Here is a 26,069-nt window from a genome sequence, read left to right on the forward strand (position 1 = left end):
ATTGTCTTTTGCAGAATTAAGTAGATAAATTTATAAATGATACATCATGATGAACCCTTTCCATCATTGTCCTCACCATATTGAGTACATGGACCCCTTTGAAGACCAGCTTTTAGCTGAAAAGGGTGATCCTTCCCATATGTGGAAAATAAATAAATACAAAAATTAAAAATCCATCATTCCTTGCTGTCTTCCTTAGAATGGTCCCATGGTAACCGGACTACCTCCCAAGGAGGCTAGCGACCGCCTCCTCATCTACCAGAACCACTTTGACAACCTCAACCGCAAGTTCATCACCTACACCGGTGGCGAGGAGCTCTTCGGTCTCTCCGTGACGGAGTACCCGGAGCTCCTGGTGATCCGCAAGGAGCTCAACCTCCTGCAGAAGCTTTACGGCCTCTACAATGATGTCATCGACCGCGTCAACGGCTACTACGACATCCTGTGGCTCGATGTGGACATTGAGAGCATCAATAATCAGCTCATTGAGTTCCAGAACAGGTTAGTAGGTTTGTGGTGCGATGGGTAAAGCATGTTTTTAAAGATGGTTTAATATTAACATTTTTGCACTTTGAATGGTTTGTTTTTGTTGAAGGTGTTGTGGTTTTTGAAGATGCATGGCATAGTCATTGGAGGTAAATGATCATGTTCATTAAAGGTATTACAAAGTTTTGGGAAATTTTGAAAAATGGGTGGATAGTGATTCTTTACAATTTTGATATATTTGGACGCCTCTGGGGATGAATTAAAAGGACTAGAAATTTTAGCCCCTAAAACACTTCTGCTTTCGAGAAAAATTGAATATAAAGATTTACCGGTGCTCCCGGTAAATTTTGAAAAATTTCAAATAGCTCCTACGGCCGTACAATGGTAGCTGCGACCATGAAAATCTCAGAATATGTAGTTGTGGTATATAATTTCCGAACGGGAATAGCTAATCGGTCGATTTTAGTCAAGAAACATTGTTTTACAGCTTGATGAATATTTGACCTTTAGAGGGAGCTATACAACATAAAGTATTTATTATTTACAATTTCATAACTTTAGGGTCGTTTTCGACCGCGACAACGATCAGTGAATATTGTAGGAACGCATATGCTTCCAATATGTTCATTTGAACCAAACTCACGACCCCATACCAAAACTTTGTATTACCTTTAACATTTGTTTGCACATATCATGAATAATTTTTATCTTCTCCAGAAATATAGTTTAAACATTTGAAAATATATAAAACGGTGAAATAATGCCCTTGCACCAGTTTCTATTAGCCAGATTATTATGTTGCATTTTGAAAAAGAAATTATTTTGTGGTTATTAAGCATGGTTGTATGACACATGCTTCATGTTTGATTTCCAAAACAACATAGATTAATTCCATTCTTCAATCCTAATTGAACTGTACACCAAACCTTAACCGTTAGCCTGAACCTCTAAAACCCTAATGCAACCCTTACCTGATTCTGTTATTATTGATGAAATAAAACCCAAAACAATTATAGCTGGAGCTTATGTTTAACCACCAAAAGCATGCATTTTACTTTTTGTGTTTTGAGGTTTTGACTTACTAATCTAACCATTCTTTTCTGCAGGTTTGATCTCATTTTTTACCCTTCATTTTATGAAGTTTTCAAGTTTTGCTTGTTTGCATGTGTGCATGGACTATCAAAGTGATTCTGTTTGTCTGCATATATTCAGGGAGGAGATATTTTCATGTTGTAGAATCATGCTAGAGCTCATGCTTTGTTACTGCATATCAGTGATAATACAGCATGAATTCTAGATTTTACTACATTTTCCTGAAAATTCTTCTACCTGAATTCCTTAGAACAGACAAACCTTAGGAATCGCTTTGTTGTCTTTGCACCAAATCTCCTCTAACATCCACTTCCCTCATGCACGTTGGTTGTCCTGTTGCACTAATTGGTGGTGGTTTTTTGCTCACGGGAGAAATCCTCTTCTAATTTCCTTGCTGATCACTGCTAAGACATATTTGACTCCATGTCTCATCATCATTCACAAACACATGAACACAAACCACTTTGATGTATTAAACACAGGATAGAAGAAAATATATTTTAAGACTCATCACGCCCTGCCTCACCCCAATCACTGCTGTTCACCGTAAGGTATCACAGGATAAGAGAGAACATGTTATACCTGGTCGTGCCCTTCCCCACCCTCTTCACTCCTATTCACTTTAACAGATCACAAGATAAGCATGGATAATATTACAACTCATTACACCCCAGCCCCACCCCTTCACTTTAAGGTACCACAGAATAAGAGAAAACAAGTATTACACCCACCCTGTCACTCCTATTCACACTATCAGGCACTTATTGCAACATTTCAACCCAGTTCAGAACATGTACATGCATGACACATACAGTTACACCTACACCTTGTGTATATATAGTCATATTCACATCTAAAGTCTGTATCCTCAGAGAGGGCTCAGAATATTGATTTTGATATCTACAATAATTTGCATCAAACATCGTCTTGCTTTGAAATACATATTTTCAAATTACGATATTAATGGTAATTAGATCAATTTACATAGCACAGCTGCTAAACTCTACTGCACTGTGAAAAAAAATAAACACAAACAAAAAAATGCCAGTTATTCTCGCATGTTTGTTTTAAAAATATAGTTGCATGCCATTATCTGAAATTGAATACCAAAGAAATATCAATTCTTCTCAGAAAAGATAAACAAAATTAAAGTTGGGAATTTTGCAGGATTAGATGGAGGGCTACAAGTTGAACTTGTCTCAGGGAAATGTAGGTGATGAATTTTCATCCGTTAACATCTGAACATTAACATCTGAACATTAACATCTTCACATGTACAAATACATTGTATGTCTTTGATGGTCCAATAGTTTTATAATTTGATACAAATACCATATTTTCTTTCAAACCCCATTGAATGTATGCTTCGATTTTCAGCCCGATATAATCATCCAATCATGACTCATTTGGTGTTTGGGATTTTATATGAAAACAATTTATCAGTTTGGCAAAGTCAACATTCCGTCACTTTCAGCATTTCTCATTCAACATACCACACTTCAATTTTAACAGATCTAGAATTTGTTTGCAAAAGACTAAATCAACTGAATGTTTTTAACATTCAGTTAGTGCTGTTGTGCTAACTCTAATGATTTTGATTCTTCAGTAAATTTGGAAAAAAAATTGCATGTGTATAGAGAACATTAGAAGATTTGGAATAGCTAGGGCCTAATCTTTATAATAACTAAATCAGTTGGTATTTGGATGTACATATGTTGATATCTGACACGGAGAGAATCATGTGGTTACTTTCAGGATAAAAATTGGGACAGGATAGTTTAAACAGTATGTCTGTGGTTTGATTTAGAAATATCTCCTGCATCTAATGTATGTTAATTATGCATTCAATATATTTGTTTAATTTCGTTTATTATCTGTGTAAAATTATATGCGCTTAAAATATTGCATCAAACCATATTATGTTCATGAAAATGTATGATGAAAAAAAGAAAAAGATGAAGAAACCAATAAATCAAAATCAAATCAAATGAAATCAAAATACATTTCCTGGAGAAATGTTCGTCTCCAAATTTAGAAAGTGGGCTTCTCTTTTTTTTAATGAAATTAATGGGCATGTGCTCTCATATAAAGCAAATTTTCTGAGAATAACCTAAACAAAACAACTTTGATAAAAATATAAATTAAACAAAAAAACCCTCCCCCAAAAGATGCCGCAAGCTGCCACGTGCACTGAAGGAGTGGCCCGCCTTTAACATGCTTAAGAAGACCATTGAAGATTTCAACGAGACCTGCCCCCTCCTTGAGCTGATGACGAACAGGGCGATGAAGCCGCGTCACTGGCAGCGCATGGCCGATACCACCGGCCACGTCTTCGAGGTGGAGAGCGAGTCGTTCTGTCTCAGGAACATCATGGAGGCACCGCTGCTACAGAGCAAGGAAGATATTGAGGTCAGAATTCTTGTGTTGTTGTTGTAATGTTTATTCTTTTTTTTAATAGTAGGATTATGGTTCACATTTTAAGCTCATGTATGTATGCGATGGTAAAGTGGATTGTAAAGAGAAGTAAGCTGAGAGTAGAAATAGCAAATGCCCTTGGATCACAAAAAGAAAAAAGGTCCTTTGGATAGGATGTTAAATGGAGGCACGGTGTAGGGGAGAGTCACCACCTTTGCACGTTAAGAACCCACTGCACTATTCGTATAAGAGTCGAGGGAACCCTGGTGCAGTGGTCCACCTGCACAATCCCAATCAGTTATTCTGGGAGGAGAGACCCGAGGGTTACAGTGATTCAGTTCACTTTTGCCTCCCAGGCACAGGTGACACCAAATACATTATGATAATAATAATAATAATAATAAATGCTTGCATAACTTTCACTTCATGTACATTTTATAAACTGTAAGACATGAAAACATGATTCCAACAAAGGCATCTGTTGTGTTGTTTGTAAATAAAATAGTTTATTTTTGGTTTTGGGATTTGTGTTCAGGACACATAAAAAGACGAGCTTCTTTTGAACTTGTTTTATGTATAAACTAATATGCTGCACGATGAGATACTAAGAACCTTGGGTTAAGACCAATACAGCAACACTTTTGTACTACACGTACCTACCTTTGGATGGACAGTGTGCAGAAATTGTTAGAAGAGAGAGGAGTGAAAGAACTGGAAGTGGTGCTAATAGAGAAGGCTAGGAGCCGAGGGATGTGGAACAGCGTGATCGCCAAAGTCAATCGATATGGAACTTAGAGAGAGAGAGAGAGACTACCTACCTAGTTGTATCCTACTAAATCTTTTTCTCTTGAACATCTCTGCAGGATATCTGTATCTCAGCCGTGAAGGAGAAGGACATTGAAGCCAAGCTGAAGGCTACGGTAGCGGAATGGAGTGCCAGGGACCTGACCTTTGGTAACTTCAAGAACCGCGGAGAGCTGCTCCTCCGTGGGGACAACACGACAGAGATCATCGGTCTGATGGAAGATAGCTTGATGGTGCTGGGATCTCTGATGAGTAACAGGTATGGTAGAAGTCCAACCTGTATAGAAAGACCATCCAAGGGATAATAAAGTACTATCTTGTCATTAAGGTTGTTGTTAATTCTTAGGTTTGGCTGTAGTAAGCAACTTTGGGGTGGTTTTTTTTTTTTTTTTTTGTTCTTGTTTTTTATACTTGGAAAAAAAAAAAATTTTTTTTTTTTTAGTAAAGATGTCTTATAAACTTCAGTTTGAGAAGAAAGGAAAAAAATGGCTGCATACATGACATGCATTCATCTTGACATTGCTGGCAGTGTTACTGAATGCTGAAACTGTGTGATCCTTTCTTCGTTTCTTTGCGCCTAAACTTGGAAAGCTTTGATACTTATAATCTTATCCTGTTTCTCAGGTACAATGCTCCATTCAAGAAGAACATCCAGCTGTGGGTTCAAAACCTTTCTAATACCAGTGAGATCATTGAACAATGGATGCAGGTCCAGAACCCCTTGATTAAATTAGTCCTGTTCTAACTGTGATCTTTTCCTGTTTCTCAGGTACAATGCTCCATTCAAGAAGAACATCCAGCTGTGGGTTCAGAATCTCTCAAACACCAGTGAGATCATTGAACAATGGATGCAGGTCCAGAACCTCTGGGTCTACCTGGAAGCAGTGTTCGTGGGTGGTGACATCGCCAAACAGCTGCCCAAGGTTTGTTTTAGTGCACCTATCCTTCGTTTATTTCTGTAAATCTAATCTAATCTAATCTAATCCAATTTTATTTGTTACTCAACAAAGTCCACTTCTGGGTATGACGCTGAAAGACTTTTGAGATGTATTCAAATGCAGGTTATGAACAAAATGTTGCAGTTGTTAAAGGAGTTACTTAAGTTTTTTGTCATGAACATGATAATTTGCTGTGTGCTTTGTACTTTCAACTTAAATCTATTTAATATTGATATATTATCAAAACCATAACTTTAAAAATACAACATAGCTAATGTTGTATCAGAATTCTGAATGAAAGTTTCTTGTAATTATAAAGAATAAAATGAGCACTTGTGACTAAGACCAGATTGAGTTGCTTTCTATTTATTCAAGGATTCCTGAATTAAAAAATACTAGATACTAGTCCTCATTTGTTTAGGTATCGAATATTTAAGTATTAACGTGGGGATATACCACATACTTTGCTCTTTTTGTTTATTTGTTTATTCTTTATTTTTCTTAATTTGTTAATCAATGTTCTTTTTCTGTCTTGCAGGAAGCAAAGCGTTTCAGCAACATTGACAAGTCTTGGGTGAAGATCATGACTAGAGCTCATGAGAACACCAATGTAGTCCAGTGCTGCGTCGGTGATGAGACTATGGGACAGCTTCTCCCTCATCTCCTGGAACAGCTGGAACTCTGTCAGAAATCACTCACAGGGTAAGGATATTTCCTTTCATTTATTTATTTCACTCTCTTTAAAAATAAATCAAAAGTATATACATGTTTGTTCATTATCAACATAAGATAAAAGGAAGTGGGGAATTATGAAAGCCAAAATTGACTTGATGAGAATGATCCCCAAATAAATACTTAGCATAAACAAGATACAAAATCATTTTATATTTAAGAAAACATAGTACATACATTCACAACAAAAGAGGACAGAGGAAAGATAAAGATAACATAAGGTAAAGACAGTTACATGAAGATAAGAAGAGAGAGAAGATAAGAAGAAGGAAGTTACAACTTGAATTTGATATGATTGAGGATACATGTATGTCTGAACCATTGTAAGATGAGTTTGAAGATTGTGGTTGTTGAGTGTCTCATTTAGGCATGCTGTGTGAAATGAATACTCAGATATATTTAGATTAGTACCAGAAGCATATGAAATTTATATCAAGTAGGGACTGAAGATTTACAGGTTGGTTGCTTAGATAGTGCACTTAAATGTAGCTCCTCTGCGATCTAGAGACTATACTTATGGCCTTAGCTTCATATCAGAACAGAACAAGAACTGAGTTTATATCTAGCAATAGTTTCAACCATAACTCTCAAAGTAGTCAAGATTTGTATTGTAGTCAACTTAATTTAATCAAGATTCCCTTGTACTATGTTGACTTAAATCAGAATTGTTCAATTAAAGTATATTTAATCTGTGAAAATTACAGGTCTTGCTTTATTTTGTTCAATACTATTTTGCATGTTTTATATGTTTACACAGATACTTGGAGAAGAAGCGTCTGCTGTTCCCAAGATTCTTCTTCGTGTCTGACCCTGCCCTGCTGGAGATCCTTGGACAGGCATCAGACTCCCACACCATCCAGGCCCATCTCTTGAGTATCTTTGACAACACCAAAACAGTCAGGTTCCATGAGAAGGATTATGATAGGATCCTGGCTATACAGTCTACAGAGGGAGAATCTATCGACGTAAGTTGTTCTGTGAAGACGGTGGATAGTGGGTGGGTGGCATCAGTAGTTTGTGATATTTGATGAAAGGGATGGGGGTGTGTCCTGTCAGGAGGAAGGGAGTGTCTCCTCTGTATCTTTGACAACACCAAGACAGTCAGGTTCCATGAGAAGGACTATGGTAGGATAGTGGATATACATTTATCAATTGGAGAATCTGTTGATGTAAGTTGTCCTGTGTGGAAGAGGGATTAGTGGTGGCTGGGAGTTTATGGCATTGGGGAAAGGGGAGGGGATTTATCTAGTTAAAGTGGGCTGAATTATCTTCTGAGTATCTTGGACAACACCAGTACTGTTAGGTTCCACAAGAAAGATTACTTTAGGATCCTAGCTATACAGTCTTTGGAGGGAGAATCTATTGATGTAAGTTGTACTTCAGGGAAAATAGTCGGAGGAGGAATGGGAAAGAGAGAGGGGGTAGGAATGTAGAGAGGATGGAATAGACAGACTGATGAGAGAAAGAGAGAGGAGAGGACTGTGAGACGATCCTGGCTTTATGATTATTGGAAGGAGACTCGGACGCCGTAAGTTATTCTGTGGGGAACATGGATAGGGAGAGAGGAAGAGATAATTAGAGGAAGGAGGAGAGGGGATAGATACATAAATAGTAGTAGTAGTAGCTGTCTGTCGCAAAGCGACAATGACCGCCTTTACTTTCACTTTACAGCTGTTCTCCATACAGCTCGCTGGCCTGCAGCAGTTGTCCATAAACAGAGGGTAAAAAGAGAGAGATGGAGTGATAGAGAAAGAGAAACAGGTTGAGAGAAGGGAGATGGGAGAAGAGAGAGAGAGAGAGAGAGAGAGAGAGAGAGGGGTGAAGTGGAGATCGAGAGATCAAGAAAGAGAGACGGAGACAGTGAGAGAGAGACACAGAGAGAAGAACATCGAAGGGATACATGTATAACTGGACGCCAATAACTTTGCTGAACACTCATTTTGACTTTCATCTTCTAACCCTGGTTGTACTTGACAGCTTGACAAGGCCGTGATGGCATCAGGTAACGTTGAGCTGTGGCTGATGCAGTTGATGACGATTGCCCAGAGATCCTTACACGGTGTCATCAAGACGGCTGCATCGGCTGTACAGGATTCCAGTCTGGAGATCATTGAGTTCCTCAACACATACCAGGCTCAGGTAAGACACATCATCTTCATCTTCTTACCAAGTCTTCAAATATATTAAAGAGAAGGTTGAGTTCTGGGAAAAGGTGAAAAATAATTGTGAGCATTATCATTGTATTATGCAAGTGTGGAAGAACATCAGATAAAAACTGTTCCCTGAAAAGCATGCCTCTTCAAATGCCTTAATATTCTAAATATGGCATGTAACATCAAAAAAATTGGGACAGATTTTTATGCCACATGTTCGTGTAGTCCTGTATACATCATTTTGTGTATAGTGCTTGAAACTTTACCAAGACTGGGCCAAATTTCTTACCATTTTGATGATTCCAGAACCTTGCAGTACACACCTTTACTTATATGCTAGATGATCAAACTTTTCTGATCGATTCCACAACGTTTCTTCACAATGCAATCGCATGACCAGAAATCAACTTTATCTTTAACTCTGAAATAGAGGTTATATATTTCTTCATAATCTTCAGTATTTTGCATGTAGATAAATTTTTATACATAATGAAATATGATTTATAGTGCATGATTTGAATAGAGAGTACTTTCTTACTTTTATGTTGAAAAAAAAAAGTGTTCTGTTTAATGTTTACATCTTTGTGTGTATTACAATATTATAGAATAATTCTATTTGTAATGATTACATTCCAAAGACAAGCGAACCGAAGACCAATGTAATACAGGACTGAAAGAAAAAAAAACTTTTAATATAAATTCTGACCAATGTTGATCTTTTTATGTGTCTTCAGAATAGCCTGGTAGTCAGATAATCTTTAACATTTCTCTGCATTTTAAGATACTTCCATACTCAATATCCAATTAATTTTTTTAAGACAATCCTCTCCTATGTAACTGTGATAGCAAACACTGTGGATGACGATTCTCATGAATGCCCTTTTTTTTTAGTGGATATCACCGGCCTGTCGATCACAAGGTCCGCAGTTCGAGTCCCGCCGCGACACTTATGTCCTTTGGCAAGACATTGATCGACATTTGCCACTCAACCCTGGCGATATAAATGGGTACCTGGCAGGAATTAATTCTTTGAAATGCTAGAGCGCCGTAATGGCAGCACAGCTAAAGCAGGGGTGATAATCTCCACGTTTGGAAGCGGTTAGTGATTGTCATAAACGCTATATAAAAACTAATTATTATTATTATTATTATTTTTTATAAATCCTGTCTTCAGATCGGCCTCCTGGGTATCCAGATGATCTGGACGCGGGATGCCACAGAGGCCCTGAACAATGCTAAGTACGATCGCAAGGTGATGCAGCAGACCAACAACGGTTTCCTGGAACTCCTCAACCTCCTCATCGCTCAGACGACACGGAACCTCACCAAGGTGGAGAGGCGCAAGTTTGAGACCCTCATCACCATCCACGTGCATCAGAGGGATATCTTTGATGATCTAGTAAGTCTGTGTCCCTCCTTCCTGGGGGGTGTTTCACAAAGACTAAGTTTAACTTTAAGTTGGACTTAACTATGACAGGCCGTTAATTCCTCTGTTTGCTCTCACCATAATGATATTTAGATAATATTCTTTCCTTCAATAATGAATTATCAAACAAATGTAAAGTCTGTAGATTTGTGACCTTGATTTGTAAGTTCCTTGAGAGACCAATGCAAGTAAATGGTGAGAGAAAACAGTGGCATGAATGGCCTGCCATAGTTAAGTCCAGCTTAAAGTATATCTTATTCTTTGTAAAACACTCCCCTGGTAAGGTATGTTGTTTGAGGGGAGACAAGATTTGCAGGGTTATATCTTTATCCCCCACAATCTGACTTACAAATAAACACACTTTAATAAGCAGACTGCACAGGCAACTCCACCCCTTTCAAAGAAAACAAAAATCTGGAAATGGTTTAGTTGATTGACCAGACTATTGGAGACATTGCAAAGATCTCTTTGACATATCCTCAAAATAGGAATTTTCATTGATAATGCATATTTGTAACCCCCAAAAAGCACAATTTTTTGAGTGATGCAGCATAATGTGTTCCTCTTTTACAACACAGTAGCTTTAGATCATTTATATTTCTTTTTAGGCTACCGATCCCATCATTCCTGAAACCTTACGTGAAGATAATTAAAACCTTTAGTTTCACACACGTTATTTATTTCCAATTAATATTCAATCAATTGGAAGTGTTTCCTGCTCGATGAAAAAGAGAGATACCAATATTATTGAGCTGTATCTCATACTGTATGAACTTGTTAACAATGATTCTTTTATCTGCTTGGTGTAGGTTCGCATGCACATCAAGTCCACAACAGACTTTGAATGGCTGAAGCAGTGTCGCTTCTACTTTAACGAGGACAATGACAAGATGCTCGTCTCCATCACCGATGTGGACTTCATCTACCAGAATGAGTTCTTGGGATGTACAGAACGTCTTGTCATCACCCCACTCACTGACAGGTATTGCTATAGAGATATTATTCATGAGGTAGAGGATTTCTGTGATGATGATGATGATGATGATGATGATGATGAGGATGTAGATGAGGGTGTTTGTGATGCTAAATAAATGATAATAATAAAAACGGTGCTTATAAAGCGCTTACCACCAAAGTTTCTAAGCGCTGTTGATAATGATTATTAAGATGTTGGTGATGGGGTGGTGTCGGGGGTGATGATTGTGGTGGTGGTGGAAGTGATGAAGACATGAGGATGGTAAAGGATTACCAGTATGTTTATGTTGATGCTGCTTCTGTTGATAAGGATGTGTAATACACAAATAAAGCTAGATATAAGTTCAACAGGGTTGGGACTAAAAAAAATGACAAAGAGTATGTTTCAGACTTCAATCCACAATCCACAAGCTCTATTAATTAATTTTCACTCCTTCCTCTCTCTCCCTTAGATGTTACATCACCCTATCTCAAGCCCTTGGTATGAGCATGGGCGGGGCACCTGCCGGCCCCGCTGGTACCGGTAAGACCGAGACCACCAAGGACATGGGACGATCCCTCGGCAAGTACGTGGTGGTCTTCAACTGCTCCGATCAGATGGACTACAGAGGTCTGGGACGTATCTACAAAGGTCAGTTGATTACATGGGGGTGGGGGGGCGGTGTTTCACAAAGATCCCAAGTTGGACTTAACAATTATGGAAAGCCGTTAGCATCTATGAAAATATTTTGTAAAAGTTATTTTGAGAGGCATAAAATGTTAATTCAAATGATTCATACTTTCTATTATCAAGTAGATTTCATGTTCTCGATGTTGAATTTATGAAAAGTCTAAAATACTTGAATTTTTGCTTTTGAATATATTTTATTTTATTTTAAGGCTACAAATGGCTCTCCATAATATTGTAAATCTATCTTAGGATCTTCATGAAACACCCCCATGGTCTTATAAACTGATCTATCTGTGATTCAAAGAAATTTCTCTTGATAATTATACTGCGATACAATTTTAGAATCTCCTTTCAGTGACTATAGTATTGCTTCATTGCATGTGTATTTTACTGTTATCAAGACTGATGTCTTACTTATTGTACACTCTGGAAAGTGTTTTAATCACTCAATTCTATCTACACATACTTGATGGACTGTTAATCCTGACATTTAAAAAAAAAAAAGGTATGACCAAGATATGACCATGGTATGGCCAACTGACACATAAACTAATACGAAATAAGATCTGAATAGAGGAGTAAAATCATCCTGAAATATAACTTAGCAAGCTTACTCCTAGATCATACCTTCTTGTTTGTATAAATCTAGTGTTTGTCTGGAAGACAAACTTTAATACCTTTAAATGTAATACTTTATCTTTGCATGTGAACAGGTCTTGCTCAGTCAGGCAGCTGGGGTTGTTTTGATGAGTTCAATCGTATCGACCTTCCTGTACTGTCTGTGGCTGCTCAGCAGATTGCCATCGTTCTCACGGCCAAGAAGGAACGGAAGAAGCAGTTCATCTTTACAGATGGTGACATGGTGGACATGAATCCAGAGTTTGGTCTTTTCCTGACTATGGTAGGTATCCCCCTTGGCGATTGAAGGAATACTGAAAATGGTGTTTGAATATTGTTAGATACCAGGGCCCGTCTTACAAAGAGTTGATATCAATCGCAACTTATTTGCGATTGATATAAATCACAACTATGTACATAAGAGATAGGAGACTGCAAACTTGCGATTGATTTGGATCAGTGGCAACTCTTTGTGAGACATGGCCCAAGCATTTATAAAGGAAGTTTGTTAGAAATGTTTGGTGGTAAATTTGTTGTACCTGACTGCTAAGAAAGCATGTGAAAGCTTGTAAGTTAGCAACCAGGGGACCGACGGCTTTAAGTCCTCTCTGAGGGACGGAGTAATGAGGATTAATGCCTTACCAAAGGGCACTACAAAAGATCAGTAGATAGTGACTATGGTCCTGAATAAATACATATACATCAGATTCTAAGACTTGATAATAATAATAATAATAATAATAATGAGCATTTATAATGCGCCATGTCTGTCAAAAATGACACTCCTGGCGCATGATGACTTCATATTTGATTGATTCCAGTGTTATTATGAAGCCTCACTTATTTGGTACAGTCTTAAAATGTGAAATAGGCAAATGCTTTTGTTTATTACATGTATTTTGAAATGCAGCAACATCATTGTCAATTATTGAGAGTACAATAATGTATGTCAGGGGGGTGTTTCACAAAGACTCTAAGTTGAACTTATAAGTTGGACTTAACAATTATGGAAACCTGTTAGTATCTATAAAAATATTTTGTAAAGGCTATTTTTAAAAGGCAATAAATGTTGATTCAAATCATTCATACTTTCTATTTTCAAGGAGATTTAATGTTCTTGATGTGGAATTTATAAAAAGTCTAAAATACTTGAAATACTTGATATTTTATTTTAAGGCTACAAATGGCTCTCCGTAATTTTTAAGTCCAATTTAGAGTTAAATTTGACTAAGGATCTTTGTGAAACACCCCCCAGGTGTTTTGTTGTTGTGTGGATGAAGTCCTCTTATTCTCCTCCTCTCTATCATTGTATCATTATCCAATAACAGAATCCTGGATACGCCGGTCGTCAGGAGCTGCCTGAGAACCTGAAAATCAACTTCAGGACGGTAGCTATGATGGTTCCTGATCGACAGATCATCATCCGTGTCAAGCTGGCTAGCTGTGGTTTCATGGATAATATCATCCTGGCTCGCAAGTTCTATACCCTATACAAGCTCTGCGAGGAACAGCTTACAAAGCAGGTACGATCATGGTCTTCTTGCACCTCCCAGTAATAACTCAATTATAAATGTAACTTTTGTGTAGCACTCATCGTCATCAATAGTGATCTGTCAGTTTATGCAGGTTCAGTGACCCATTCAGAATTCTACATCTAGTGTCTCTCCAAGTACCTCGGTATTGAGGCATCCGTTTCGGCATTTCATATCCCGTTGCTCCACATTCTGCAGTTAAATCATCTAGAAAGCCCTATGAGGTCTTCCCCTCATCTTCTTGCCATGTAGGCGACCTTCTATATGTAATATGGGTTCAATAATAAAAAGTTATCTATAATGCTTTTGTTATTGGTAGAGAGAGAGGCATTTATTTTGTCATGCTTTCCTCATTTTCTGCATGTCATTCGTAGATAAAGGCTATCAGTAATGAAATTGAGGTAATGACAAATTATAGATTTTTTAACTCAGAGTCGAGGTTTTCTTTGTGAAAAGATAATTAAACAAGGAAAATTTGATTGTTCTCTTTTAGCAACATTAAATGATTTTGTGGAATTACGAGTAACATATTATTATGATGCTGTAAGCTGCATATAAACATCAATAATACCTTGCATTTTTGCAGACTTCTGCTCATTGTACGATTTGATAATTTTGTATAATTTATTAATATTTTCATTGATATCTCACTTCACCAGGTTCACTATGACTTTGGTCTGCGTAACATCCTGTCTGTCCTTCGTACCCTTGGAGCTTCTAAGAGAGCTAACCCAGATGACAGTGAGAATACCATCGTGATGAGAGTCTTGAGAGATATGAACCTCTCCAAACTGGTCAGTATGATTTGTGTGATTGATTGATTTTTTTTCTGTCGCAAAACGGTTGACTTTTCATGGTAGCTCGGCTAAAGCCAGGGTAATAATATGAATGCAGGTTCCTAAGGGAGAACAGTATTAAAACTGATAAGGTTACCCTGGGTCAATATGATTATTATATAACATTATTGTTATTTTATTATTATTTTCTGCACGAGTGGACTTTCCGTATAAAAAGCCAGGGCATGGTTTTACGAAACCGTCATAAGCACAAGTGCACCGACATTCCGTTGAAATACGTAGTAATTTTTTGTTTTTAACAACACATGCGTTCCAATGAGAGGTTGGTGAAATTGTGGGTCCAATCGTTTCGTGAAATTCTGCCCAGTATGACAAGTTTGATCGGCGCATTTATATGGATATAAATTCATTCATGAATTAACAATCATTGATCCCCTGTCATGCTTGTATGTTACTATAAATTGATTGTGTCTGTTTATGAGAAAACATAAAACTAGTACATTTTAGAAAGACAGTCCTAAGAATTAAAATGACTGGGTCTCTTTGACCTATAGATATAGATTTGAATCTAAAGCATTCCATCTCTTTTTTCATTTAAAGTAGAATGGAAGAAAATCAAATTTATATCTGCATAAAGTAAAATAAATGTTGCGACCATAATTTAATTAATTTCTAAAGATAGTATCCCATTTCAGAATACTCTAGTGCAAAGTAAGATATCAAATATCCTCTACTACAACTCTTACTACTAGAGCATATTTCTCATTTATTTTATCAAGATAAATGTTACAGGGATGCCAGTTTTCAGGCAATACATGTAGCTTGAATTCAGGCCCTGTCGAGTTATTTTCATACCATAGTTTAGGCTTTTTTGTGTACAAACTAGCTCATTCTAGGTGATTTTCAGGCCCTCTGATCAGTTCTAACTGTCTTTGTACTGCCACAGGTGGATGAGGATGAGCCATTGTTCTTGTCCCTGATCAACGATCTCTTCCCCGGCATCGTCCTGGACAAGGCCGGCTACCCTGAGCTTGAGACAGCCATTGGGATGAGGGTAGAGGAGATTGGCTTGGTCAACCATCCGCCTTGGACGCTGAAGCTGATCCAGCTCTTTGAGACCCAGCGAGTGCGTCACGGCATGATGGCCCTGGGACCCAGCGGGGCAGGCAAGACCTGCTGCATCCACAACCTGATGAAAGCGATGTCAGACACCGGGGCGCCACACAAGGAGATGAGGATGAACCCTAAGGCTATCACAGCCCCGCAGATGTTCGGCAGGCTGGACGTCGCAACCAATGACTGGACCGACGGCATCTTCTCGACCCTCTGGAGGCGTACGCTTCGGTCCAAGAAAGGTACAATGTTCAATATGCCTGTTCAGTGCTCTAAGTATGAGATCTGACAGAAGTGACTGAGATATGAATGTAGAATAGCAGCCCATCCATGCCTAGTACTCTCCACATGTATACTTGCTTTTTTCCAGCAATTTACTCATGTGCAATTCAGTTACTTTTTACTGTGATATCACTTGAAATGTATAATTGTCTTCACCATCAATGTTTTATTCATGCACAATTCAGTTACTTGTAACTGCGATACATGGAAATGAATCAATGAATACCATTTATCTATCTATCTATCTATCTATGAGTGTATGGACTGTCATAATCATGATTATTGGATTTATTTCAACTAAATTCACATCTACAGTAGGTTCTATAAAGCATGAATCTGTTAATTGATTGAAGTTTATTTTACCTGGGATGGTAACAAGAAACAGTAAAGCGGTAGATATGCAAACAAGCTCCTATCAAATTGACTAAGTGATTGAGAATTGATGCCTTTGTACAAGAAAACATCACTTTCACTGTAGCTTTCTAACTTGGATATAAACCCATGCAGAGCCTCATGATTCTATGACCAAAACTCTTTGAAGCCATTGACTTACCTGACTAACAGAACCCCTGGTGATTCCAAACCTTGTACAGCCAAACCTGTCTGTAGTGACCGCCCAAGGGAAACACAAAAAGTGGTCTTTGAAGACAGGTGGTCTTTGTAGACTTGTAGACAAGTTCCTTTAGTACATGTTTCAATGAGAAACCATTTTCAAGGGAAACAAAAAATGTGGTCTTTGTAGACAGGTGGTCTTTGTAGACAAGGGGTCACTAAAGCAAGTTTGACTCTATAACTCATCATCATTTGCTCTATTTGTACTCTTCAGGTGAGCATGTCTGGATCGTACTGGATGGTCCGGTAGATGCCATCTGGATCGAGAACCTGAACAGTGTGTTGGACGACAACAAGACCCTCACCCTGGCCAATGGTGATCGTATCCCAATGGCACCCAACTGCAAGATTGTCTTTGAGCCTCACAACATTGACAACGCCTCCCCTGCCACCGTGTCCCGTAATGGTATGGTCTACATGAGCAGCTCTGCTCTGGACTGGAGACCCATTGTTGGGGTGAGAAATAAGAATTATCTGCGGAAATTTTCCCACGTTTTCTTTTAAAAATCGAAGATACAGTGAAACCTGTCTATAAAGACCACCCAAGGGAGACAAGAATAGTCGTCTTTATAGGCAGGTGGTCTTTATGTACAGGTTCCTTTAGTACATGTTTCAATGAGAAACCATTTACAAGGGAAACAAAAAATGTGGTCTTTGTAGACAGGTGGACTTTCTATACATCTGGTCACTAAAGCAGGTTTGACTATACCAAGAGGAAATTGAGCAAGTTAAGATAAGAGTTTAAGTAACCATTGCTGTGATGTTAATACTCATTCACGTGTTTATAAAAGTAATACTGTTAATATTAACCATTGGAATAGCGAGATAATACTTCTAGAATTATTTTCAAGAATATTTTATTTACTTTATATATTAAAATAATGGTGCTAATGAAAGTATCATTGCTATTGATTATTATAAGAGATATTAATCAATGATACCATCTGGCAATGAATGGTAATCATAATGCAGACAAAGTTACATTAATTGATAGCTCTAAAATGTAGGTTAAAAAATATGACATAGATGATGGCAATGGATTCGTTTTGGTGTAATGGCAATATCCACTACATTCAAATATTCAAACCCATATTGACATTAATAAAATTCAATTCATATTTATTTCATTTCCAACAGAAAGATGTACAAAGGTATTACATGTTTTTCATACATAGTTCATTTTTTCTTGGTAATTATACAAATGCACATTGCACATAATAAAATTATTACAAGAAATTCTTAATTTCTGAGGAAAATTATGAATAAAATTAATAAAATTAATAAAATGATGAATGATTATGATTATTGCACACCAGGGTTGGCTGATGGGCAGGAACCTAGCTGAAGCGGAAACACTTCGTAATCTCTTTGACCGATCGTTTGCGGCCATCTTGCAGTACTCGGTCAATAATCTTATCTTCAAGATGAACGTCCTGGAATGCATGATCATTACACAGGTCAGTTAGTCAACAATTTTTGATATTCTAAATATTGTTTGTTTGTTTGTTTTGTTTTACCTGACTGCTAAGAAAGCATGTGTATGCTTGTTAGTAAGCTACCAGGGAACCGACGGCTTTAGGTCCTCTCAGAGGGACCTGGTAATGAGGATTAATGCCTTACCAAAGGGCACTAGCGCATCGATTTGGTTTTGAACCTGGGACCTCCCGGTTACAAGACCACTGCTCTACCACTGAGCCATCCCGCCATTTGTTTGGAGCCGGAAGGGCATTAACTCTGTATTACATGATATGAGTGAATGCCCTCCTGGCTCCAACCAGATGATACGTTGCCTCATTTGAGCAATAGCAAACAATTACAGTTTGAACCTTGATGACTTTACAAATGCAGGCACTATTCCTCTTCTCAAAACTTTAATTGTGTGTCAGAGAACTTTTTCACAAAACTTTCCAATTATCTATATCATCTGTCTTGTTCAAGTCATCAACTTCCATGGAGGTTCTTTTTACTAAGATGAATACTTAGGGGATGTGTTTAACCTGCCGAAGGGATGTGTCCCTGCCAAAGAAGAAATGCAATTCTTTCCATGAACTCCTCAGTCATACAATGATTAAACCTGAGGAAGAAAAACATTCTGTAACATTGTTCTCTGTGCTATATAGGTCATCAATCTCCTGTTAAGGTCTCGTCCAATTCAAGGAAGACATTTTTTTCTCTGAACACTTCTTTTATGCAAAGAAACATTGTGTGAAACTTTTTTTTAAAGGTTGTCCTTTGTCATGAAGATTCCCTCATCCTGAAAGGGAGTGTTCCTTATTAGGAGGATATTACATCACAGGGATTGTCCAGAAATGAATGATATCACTGAAGAAGAAAAAAAAATTCATGTGAATATGATTTACGCCCTTTTCCCAAATCCCCCCCCCCCAAAAAAAAATAAATAAATAAATAAAAAATCAAGCAATCAATCAATGAATAAATAAATTAATTGATTAATTAATACAAATAAATAAAAAATAAATAAATAATAAATAAACTCATTTTTAAAAAAAAATAATCAATCAATCAAAACTTGATGTCCCATGTAGGCGATCAACCTCCTGAAAGGCCTGATCCCCACCAAGGAGGACAAGGACCAGGGGCTTTCCCCTGACCACCTGGAGAAGATCTACATCTTCTGTGTCATGTGGAGCGTGGGAGCCCTGATGGAGCTGGACGATCGCTCCAAGATGGAGCAGTTCATCCGAGGCAACGAGGACATCAAGCTCAACCTTCCGGCCATCCCGCCTGGCTCGGACCACACCATGTTTGACTACTTTGTGGACAATGAAGGTGGGTCAAGGAATCATGTTCTGCAGATTGTGTGGAGTTGTGTGGGTAGTGAATGAGGTTGTGTACTGTATGAACCAGGCTTGGTTCATGTGGTGCACAACTTCTTGAATAACTTCACACAGCTTTACCCAACAAATTTACAGTGTATGCACTTGGAGAGCAAAATAATTATTCTGTTTTATTTACTAATGTAAAGCGTTTTGAGCATGTTTATGTAAAGGCACTTTATAAATATCAATATTTATGTATGTATAATGAAATCATGCATGGCTGTCAGTGGCTGAAATGCGATTTTCCTTTTACGAAGAATAAACGTTCATGAGATACAGAATATATTCAACCTACAATCATAACTATACAAATAACCATATAAGAGCAAAAAGAACAAGTATGATAGAAATTCATTGGAAAGTTTAGAATGCCATGGTGTGTTGTACTTTTGACTTAAGTTGACTGTAACAGTACACCATTTGACCTGTTAGTTTGAAGTGGAAGCTGATTTATGGAGCTAACTTTGGTCATGAAAAGTTATTAAAAAAGTAATCTAATGAGTACAAGACACAAAGTCTTTGTTAAAATTCATAATTTTTTTGCTACATATTTTATAATTTACTGATTTTCTAAGTATACGTTGTTAAAGATATATTGTAAAACAGCATCTGAGGAAGTAACACTTCAACAAGCTCTGCTTTAGTTAGTTACTCTTTTCTTGTGCTATTTCTATTATATTTTTCGTTTCATTGTATATTTTTGTTGTAATATACTCATTCATTGTATTGTGTTTTGCATGGGAAATAAAATCATTTAAAGTTGAAAAGCTAGTCTTACTGCATTGTTCTGCACTATATTTGAATCCTTCATTCTGTTTCTCGTAGGTAACTGGGCTCATTGGGATAAGAGAGTAGAAGACTGGGTCTATCCTTCCGACTCCACTCCAGAGTATGGCTCCATCTTGGTGCCCAACGTTGATAATGTTAGAACAGACTTCTTGATTCAGACCATCAGCAAACAGTCCAAGGTAATTCATGTAATCTGAATCTTCCAACCTGCTTGAGTGATGATCCGGACTCACTTGGCACTAGGGTCAACTTGGACTTGGCGGAAAATTGTGGCAGAGTTATCCAAGAGAGTTTAATCGATCACAAATACTTTGTAGAATTTGCTTTAATTGTGTTTTTCAAACACCCAAATTCAAGATTTCTGGATAGGAATGTGTAAATTTATTACCAAGAATATGCTGTTGAAAATTTCAAGTTGTAGAGATTCTACAAAACAGAACATTTATTGCTTTTTAGAGGCCCAGTGTGTAGCTTGCAATTCAACTCCTGAAACAGCATCATCAAGTGATTCCAAGTTCGCCTGACCCCTTTAGTAACTACTTATTTGTAAAGTCAGTTTGCCCTTAGAGTGCTAAATAAAATATCTCTGTCTAGATCAAAACTATTCTTTAATTTGTTAGTATAGTGATCCGTGACATGTGCTTTTATCTACCTAGAACTGTCCTTTCTGCTTGTTTATCTCGAGACACATGTATTCAAGGATTTATTTTTTTAGTCAAAAATATCTCTCTACCAGCTCTTATGCTTCTAATTCATAACTATGCTTGCTTAAGCATGTATATGTACTGTGGCATTCCTAATTTGCTGCTTCCCTTCTCTCTTACCTAGGCTGTGCTGTTGATTGGTGAGCAGGGTACAGCTAAGACTGTCATGATCAAGGGTAACATGGATAAGTACAACCCAGAGGAACACGTGGCTAAGAGTTTCAACTTCTCATCAGCCACTACGCCTATGATGTTCCAGGTTGGTATTGTATTGTATTTTATTTTATACAACTCACTCTTAGATCCTTAGAAAATGATTGGTTGATTGCAGTCACACGTGATTCATTTATTGAGAATATCCGACAACTTTTCATTGAGGTTTCTGGTATTAATCAACGATTTTTAATTATGCAATGTGAAGCGATGTGCAGCAATGTGCGTGCAGATACGACCACTTATACTCTGCACGTACAGGCATGTAAAAGTTAACTTTCCGGTACATTAGTGTTAACCTCAGTAAGCCTATAAACTTGGGATGCATGTATATGTATATTTGCGGTCGATAACGACATGGACCGAGCTTTAAAATGAGTCCTTATCTTACCGAACAACAAGGTTTTATAAAACAAATGATTCATGTTTTCATTCAATCATTAAACATCTATCTGCTCTCATTGAGGCTCTTTGCACCTATCGTACAGGCTTCCTATGATAGATGCGCCCAGTCTCAACTTGAGATCGTGTAATGAACTCAAGTGCATGCGTAATTTGCACACTGCAGCATTCAGGAGAGTTTGAAAGCCAGATTTGTGTATTTTGTTTTGTATAGCACCTTGAGTAAGTTATTAGGTAAGCTCACTTTATAAGTACTTATCATTATTATTATTATTATGTGATATAAATTAATCTGTTTTAAAACCTTCTGCATCTACAGAGAACCATTGAGAGCTACGTTGACAAGCGTGTAGGTAACACCTACGGACCTCCAGCTGGGAAGAGAATGACTGTCTTTGTTGACGACATCAACATGCCCGTCATCAATGAATGGGGTGACCAGGTGAGATTCTCCTCTCTCCATTACTAGGAAGCCAGTTTTCAGGTCCTGGCGATTTATTTTCAGGCCATAGTTTAGGTTTTTTGTGTACAAAATAAATAGCTCATTCTAGGTGATTTTCAGGCCCTCTGATCAATTCTAACTGGCATCCCTGCATTACTCTTTATTATTTTATTTGGATGACCGGTAGAGTGCTTTATAAGGAACAAAATCATAGGTCATCATAGGTCATAGAGCTATCTGCTTTCCGAATGAAAATATACATTTACATGTTTAGACAAATGTCACTTGATGTTTTCACTTTCAAGTTTTACTTTCAAGTAAATAAATTTTTAATTATGATTTGTATAAATATCTGGTTATATTAATGAAAAATTTGTATGAAGCTCTTCAAGATTTTACATTTCTCTTTGCTTATACAGTCAAACCTGGTTTAGCGACCACCTATCTACAAAGACCAAATTATTGTTTCCCTTTAAAATGGTATCTTATTGAAACATGTACTAAAGGAACCTGTCTACAAAGACCACTTTTTTGTCTCTCTTGGGTGGTCTTTACAGACAGGTTTCACTATAGTTATGTCCATCATCCATATTCAATTACAATTGGCATATGAGTCTTAACATCTTTATCTAGTACAGTAGGGTCCATGTTTCATGTCTTAACTATAAATCTCATCTCCTTCCGACCCTTCCTATTCCTGATAGATCACTAACGAGATCGTGCGTCAGATGATGGAGTTCAGTGGGTTCTACAATCTTGAGAAGCCCGGAGACTTCACCATCATTGCAGACATCCAGATGATGGCTGCTATGATCCAGCCTGGAGGAGGGCGCAACGACATCCCACAGCGCCTCAAGAGACAGTTCTCCATCTTCAACTGCACGCTGCCCTCTAATTCCTCCATCGACAAGATCTTTGGTAAGATGCCGCCTATCATGCTCAGAGATTTAGTCTGGGGGGTGTTTCTCAAAGACTAAGATCAACTTTAAGTTGGACTTGAATATGGCAGGCCGTTCATGCCACTGTTCGCTCTCACCATTTACTGGCATTGGTCTCCCAAGGGATGTACAAATCATGGTCACAAATCTACAGGATTTACATTTTGTGTGATAATTCAGTATTGAAGGAAAGGTACTATCTAAAGATCATAATGGTAAGAGCAAACAGTGGCATGAACAGCCTGCCATAGTTATGTCCAACTTAAAGTCGATCTTAGTTTTTGTGAAACACTCCCCAGGTATGTCAACAAGTGCACCAATCTTGTTAACTATGAACATTTCTGTAGGAAAACTTGAGCTTCTGTCAAAGTTTAGTATTTCTAACAGATTAATCTAGTTTAAGCTGAAGAGTCAGCTAACAGAGAGTATGTACATCGGTTGCATCTCATTTGGGATTTCACTAATAAGCATTCCCATCACTGAAGAGGCTGATCTGATTGGGGACGTATAATTGAAAATTATTCTTTCTACAAAACTGGTAATCTTTCTGCTGATTATGAAGAAAAAAAATTTGTTTCCCATCATAACACCTTGCTCTGGATTACAACTATCAAAGTGGCTTCCACTCGGTTTGACAACCATATTCTTTTCCTCTCCTCGATCGTAGGTGTGATTGGAACTGGTCACTACTGTGAGGATAGACGCTTCCCTGCTGATGTCCGAGACCTGGCCAAGGCTCTTGTTCCTATCACTAGACGTCTCTGGCAGTTGACAAAGGTAGGCAATCTGTCGCAGTAAATATTATTCCTCATTTAATGTGTTTTAATTGTGAAAACAAAACTTTGGGTGGATCTGGTGCAGAAGCTGAAGCAGTATAAGCTAAATATGCCTCAGATCCTGGGAAGAGGTCTATCTGATTTGTATAGTAAATTAGAAGAAAAAAACTGCTTATGAAGCAAATGAATTTGATTGTGTAATCAGAAAATTTTGTACAATACAAATGCCTCTCTTGACAAATATGGATGTTTTGCTGCATAAAAACCACCAAGATGCGACACATTTGTCATTTTGTTCACATATGTCGGTAGAATATGCCTCTATACATTTAAAATTGTGAGGACGTTTACTTTGTATCTTTGTCAGAAAGATTTTTTTTTTGGTCCTTTTTAAAGATTATAGCAAGTAATGGAAATGATCTGTAAACGTTGCTAGTTGTACTCGGATCATTATTAAAACTTAAAATATACTTATAAATTCCTTTGAAAATCAATCTTCAGATTAAGATGTTGCCTACGCCTGCCAAGTTCCACTACATCTTCAACCTGCGTGATCTGTCTCGTATCTGGCAAGGCATGATCAACACCCTCAGTGAGGTGGTGACTAAACCTGACGTCCTGCTGTCTCTCTGGAAGCATGAGTGCCTTCGAGTGATCTCAGACCGCTTCACCAACCCTCAGGACTGCGAGTGGTTCAGCAAGACCATCACGCGTGTCGTCCAGGAGGAGCTGGGAGACGTCATGGCCACTGTGTGCCACGAGAATCGCTACTTTGTGGACTTCCTCAGGTAGGTGTAAGGGGAGACCACTGATCTTTTAATATGTTTGATCATTTGTGATGGATACAGGAGGCACAATGATTGAGTCGATAGAGTACTGCTTTTGGAACTTGAAGATCCTGCTCCTGACACAAAGTCAGTTGATTTTGAGCAATTAGCCCATAACAGGAATAGGACAAAAGCCACTTATTGCCTACCTGTCTGCACAAGCATGCATTGTGTCAAGGAAGAATAACTGCACTAATCTGTCAAACTGGTGCAAGGCAAATCCATTCTCTGTTGTTTAGTGAAAGTGAAGTCTGGTCCTTATTCCCTACTGACCGCTGATGCTCTCTTCCTCTCAATCCACAGGGACGCTCCCGAAGCAACCGGAGACGAGCCAGAAGACGCTGACTTTGACATGCCCAAGATCTACGAGCCCATCTCATCCTTCCCGGATCTGGAGGAGAGGCTGCAGATGTTCATGTCTCTGTACAATGAGCAGGTCCGTGGAGCCGGGATGGACCTGGTCTTCTTCAAGGATGCAATGGTACATCTTGTCAAGGTACGTGGTCCTGCCTTCTCATAGCAAGCATCTCACCACTAAAGCGGTTTTCTGAATGTCCAAAATTTCTGCCTCAGAAATGTTTGACTTCAGTAGGTAATGATGAGTAATGGTGAGGTTTTTAACAGTATATTTAGAGCTACATGACTACCTCACTTTTCTCAACAGATGTGTTTGTGCTGGCTTAATTGGCAGACCCTGTGCCTTTGAATATTTAAAAGAAGTATAACTCTATATGAATTCTGATAATCATCATCATTATCGTCATTATCCTCTTTGCTTTTTCCATGTGGAAGAATGTCAAAGGAGCAATGTAACATAGGTGTGATTGCTCTTCTGGTATTCTCATATTTAAAAAATAATTACTTTTAGTTACGTGAGTCGAGTTCAACTTCTATATTTGACTATACCTTCAAAGTGTTTCCACTGCTTTTCACTTTGTTTTGTGTTCATTTTGTTCGATCACAGATCTCTCGTATTATTAGCACCCCACGTGGCAACGCCTTGCTGGTTGGTGTTGGAGGCTCAGGTAAACAGAGTTTGACTCGCTTGGCATCTTTCATCGCTGGCTACAAGACTTTCCAGATCACACTGACAAGGTGAGAACTGTCCTTCCAGTATGTTATCCTGGCTTTTCTTCAACTGTTCTCAAACACTCTAAACATTGGAGTACAGTTATATATGTAGTTGGGTTATGGGCCTGTTTTTGAGGACTCATGTATCTGGTCTCATTTTTTTCTTCAATAGGCTTGTATGCACATGAAATCAACAGGCTATTTGCTTTTCAAATAAGTAACTGCTTTGATAGCAACAAAACGTGACACAAAAACAAGTTCCCCCTTTATAATTCTTCATTATTTCTTAGCTTAACACATTTTCACAGATCGCACTTAGCAAAGAACTATACCTACGTTTATTCAGTGAGCTATTGTATAAAGATTGGGACATCCATTATATTATGGCTGACTTACCAGCACAATGCATTGCTATCAAAATC

The 26,069-nt window shown here is 37.9% G+C and overlaps 1 protein-coding gene across 2 annotated transcripts in view; it reads left to right on the forward strand.

Moving 5' to 3' along the window:
* Positions 1–26,069, forward strand: part of LOC577371 (dynein heavy chain 5, axonemal) — an 84,280-nt gene that overhangs the window by 32,459 nt on the left and 25,752 nt on the right. Inside the window, exons 26-51 of one of the 2 annotated variants that reach the window (XM_030975473.1) lie at positions 200–501; positions 3,747–3,987; positions 4,857–5,056; positions 5,422–5,506; positions 5,652–5,720; positions 6,274–6,437; positions 7,225–7,432; positions 8,445–8,606; positions 9,795–10,019; positions 10,856–11,028; positions 11,474–11,652; positions 12,405–12,592; positions 13,638–13,832; positions 14,501–14,635; positions 15,585–15,993; positions 16,860–17,101; positions 17,962–18,102; positions 19,192–19,435; positions 20,311–20,453; positions 21,103–21,237; positions 21,913–22,035; positions 22,740–22,953; positions 23,641–23,750; positions 24,251–24,537; positions 24,880–25,072; positions 25,541–25,671. In XM_030975473.1, coding sequence (XP_030831333.1) covers positions 200–501; positions 3,747–3,987; positions 4,857–5,056; positions 5,422–5,506; positions 5,652–5,720; positions 6,274–6,437; positions 7,225–7,432; positions 8,445–8,606; positions 9,795–10,019; positions 10,856–11,028; positions 11,474–11,652; positions 12,405–12,592; positions 13,638–13,832; positions 14,501–14,635; positions 15,585–15,993; positions 16,860–17,101; positions 17,962–18,102; positions 19,192–19,435; positions 20,311–20,453; positions 21,103–21,237; positions 21,913–22,035; positions 22,740–22,953; positions 23,641–23,750; positions 24,251–24,537; positions 24,880–25,072; positions 25,541–25,671 — 4,898 coding nt within the window. Of the gene's footprint in view, positions 1–199; positions 502–3,746; positions 3,988–4,856; positions 5,057–5,421; positions 5,507–5,566; positions 5,721–6,273; positions 6,438–7,224; positions 7,433–8,444; positions 8,607–9,794; positions 10,020–10,855; positions 11,029–11,473; positions 11,653–12,404; positions 12,593–13,637; positions 13,833–14,500; positions 14,636–15,584; positions 15,994–16,859; positions 17,102–17,961; positions 18,103–19,191; positions 19,436–20,310; positions 20,454–21,102; positions 21,238–21,912; positions 22,036–22,739; positions 22,954–23,640; positions 23,751–24,250; positions 24,538–24,879; positions 25,073–25,540; positions 25,672–26,069 lie in introns of both variants that reach the window. The other variant, XM_030975474.1, reaches the window with a different exon arrangement.

This window comes from Strongylocentrotus purpuratus, unplaced genomic scaffold, assembly GCF_000002235.5.
Source record: "Strongylocentrotus purpuratus isolate Spur 01 unplaced genomic scaffold, Spur_5.0 spur5_scaffold_8, whole genome shotgun sequence".
In the NCBI taxonomy this organism is placed as follows: domain Eukaryota; kingdom Metazoa; phylum Echinodermata; class Echinoidea; order Camarodonta; family Strongylocentrotidae; genus Strongylocentrotus; species Strongylocentrotus purpuratus.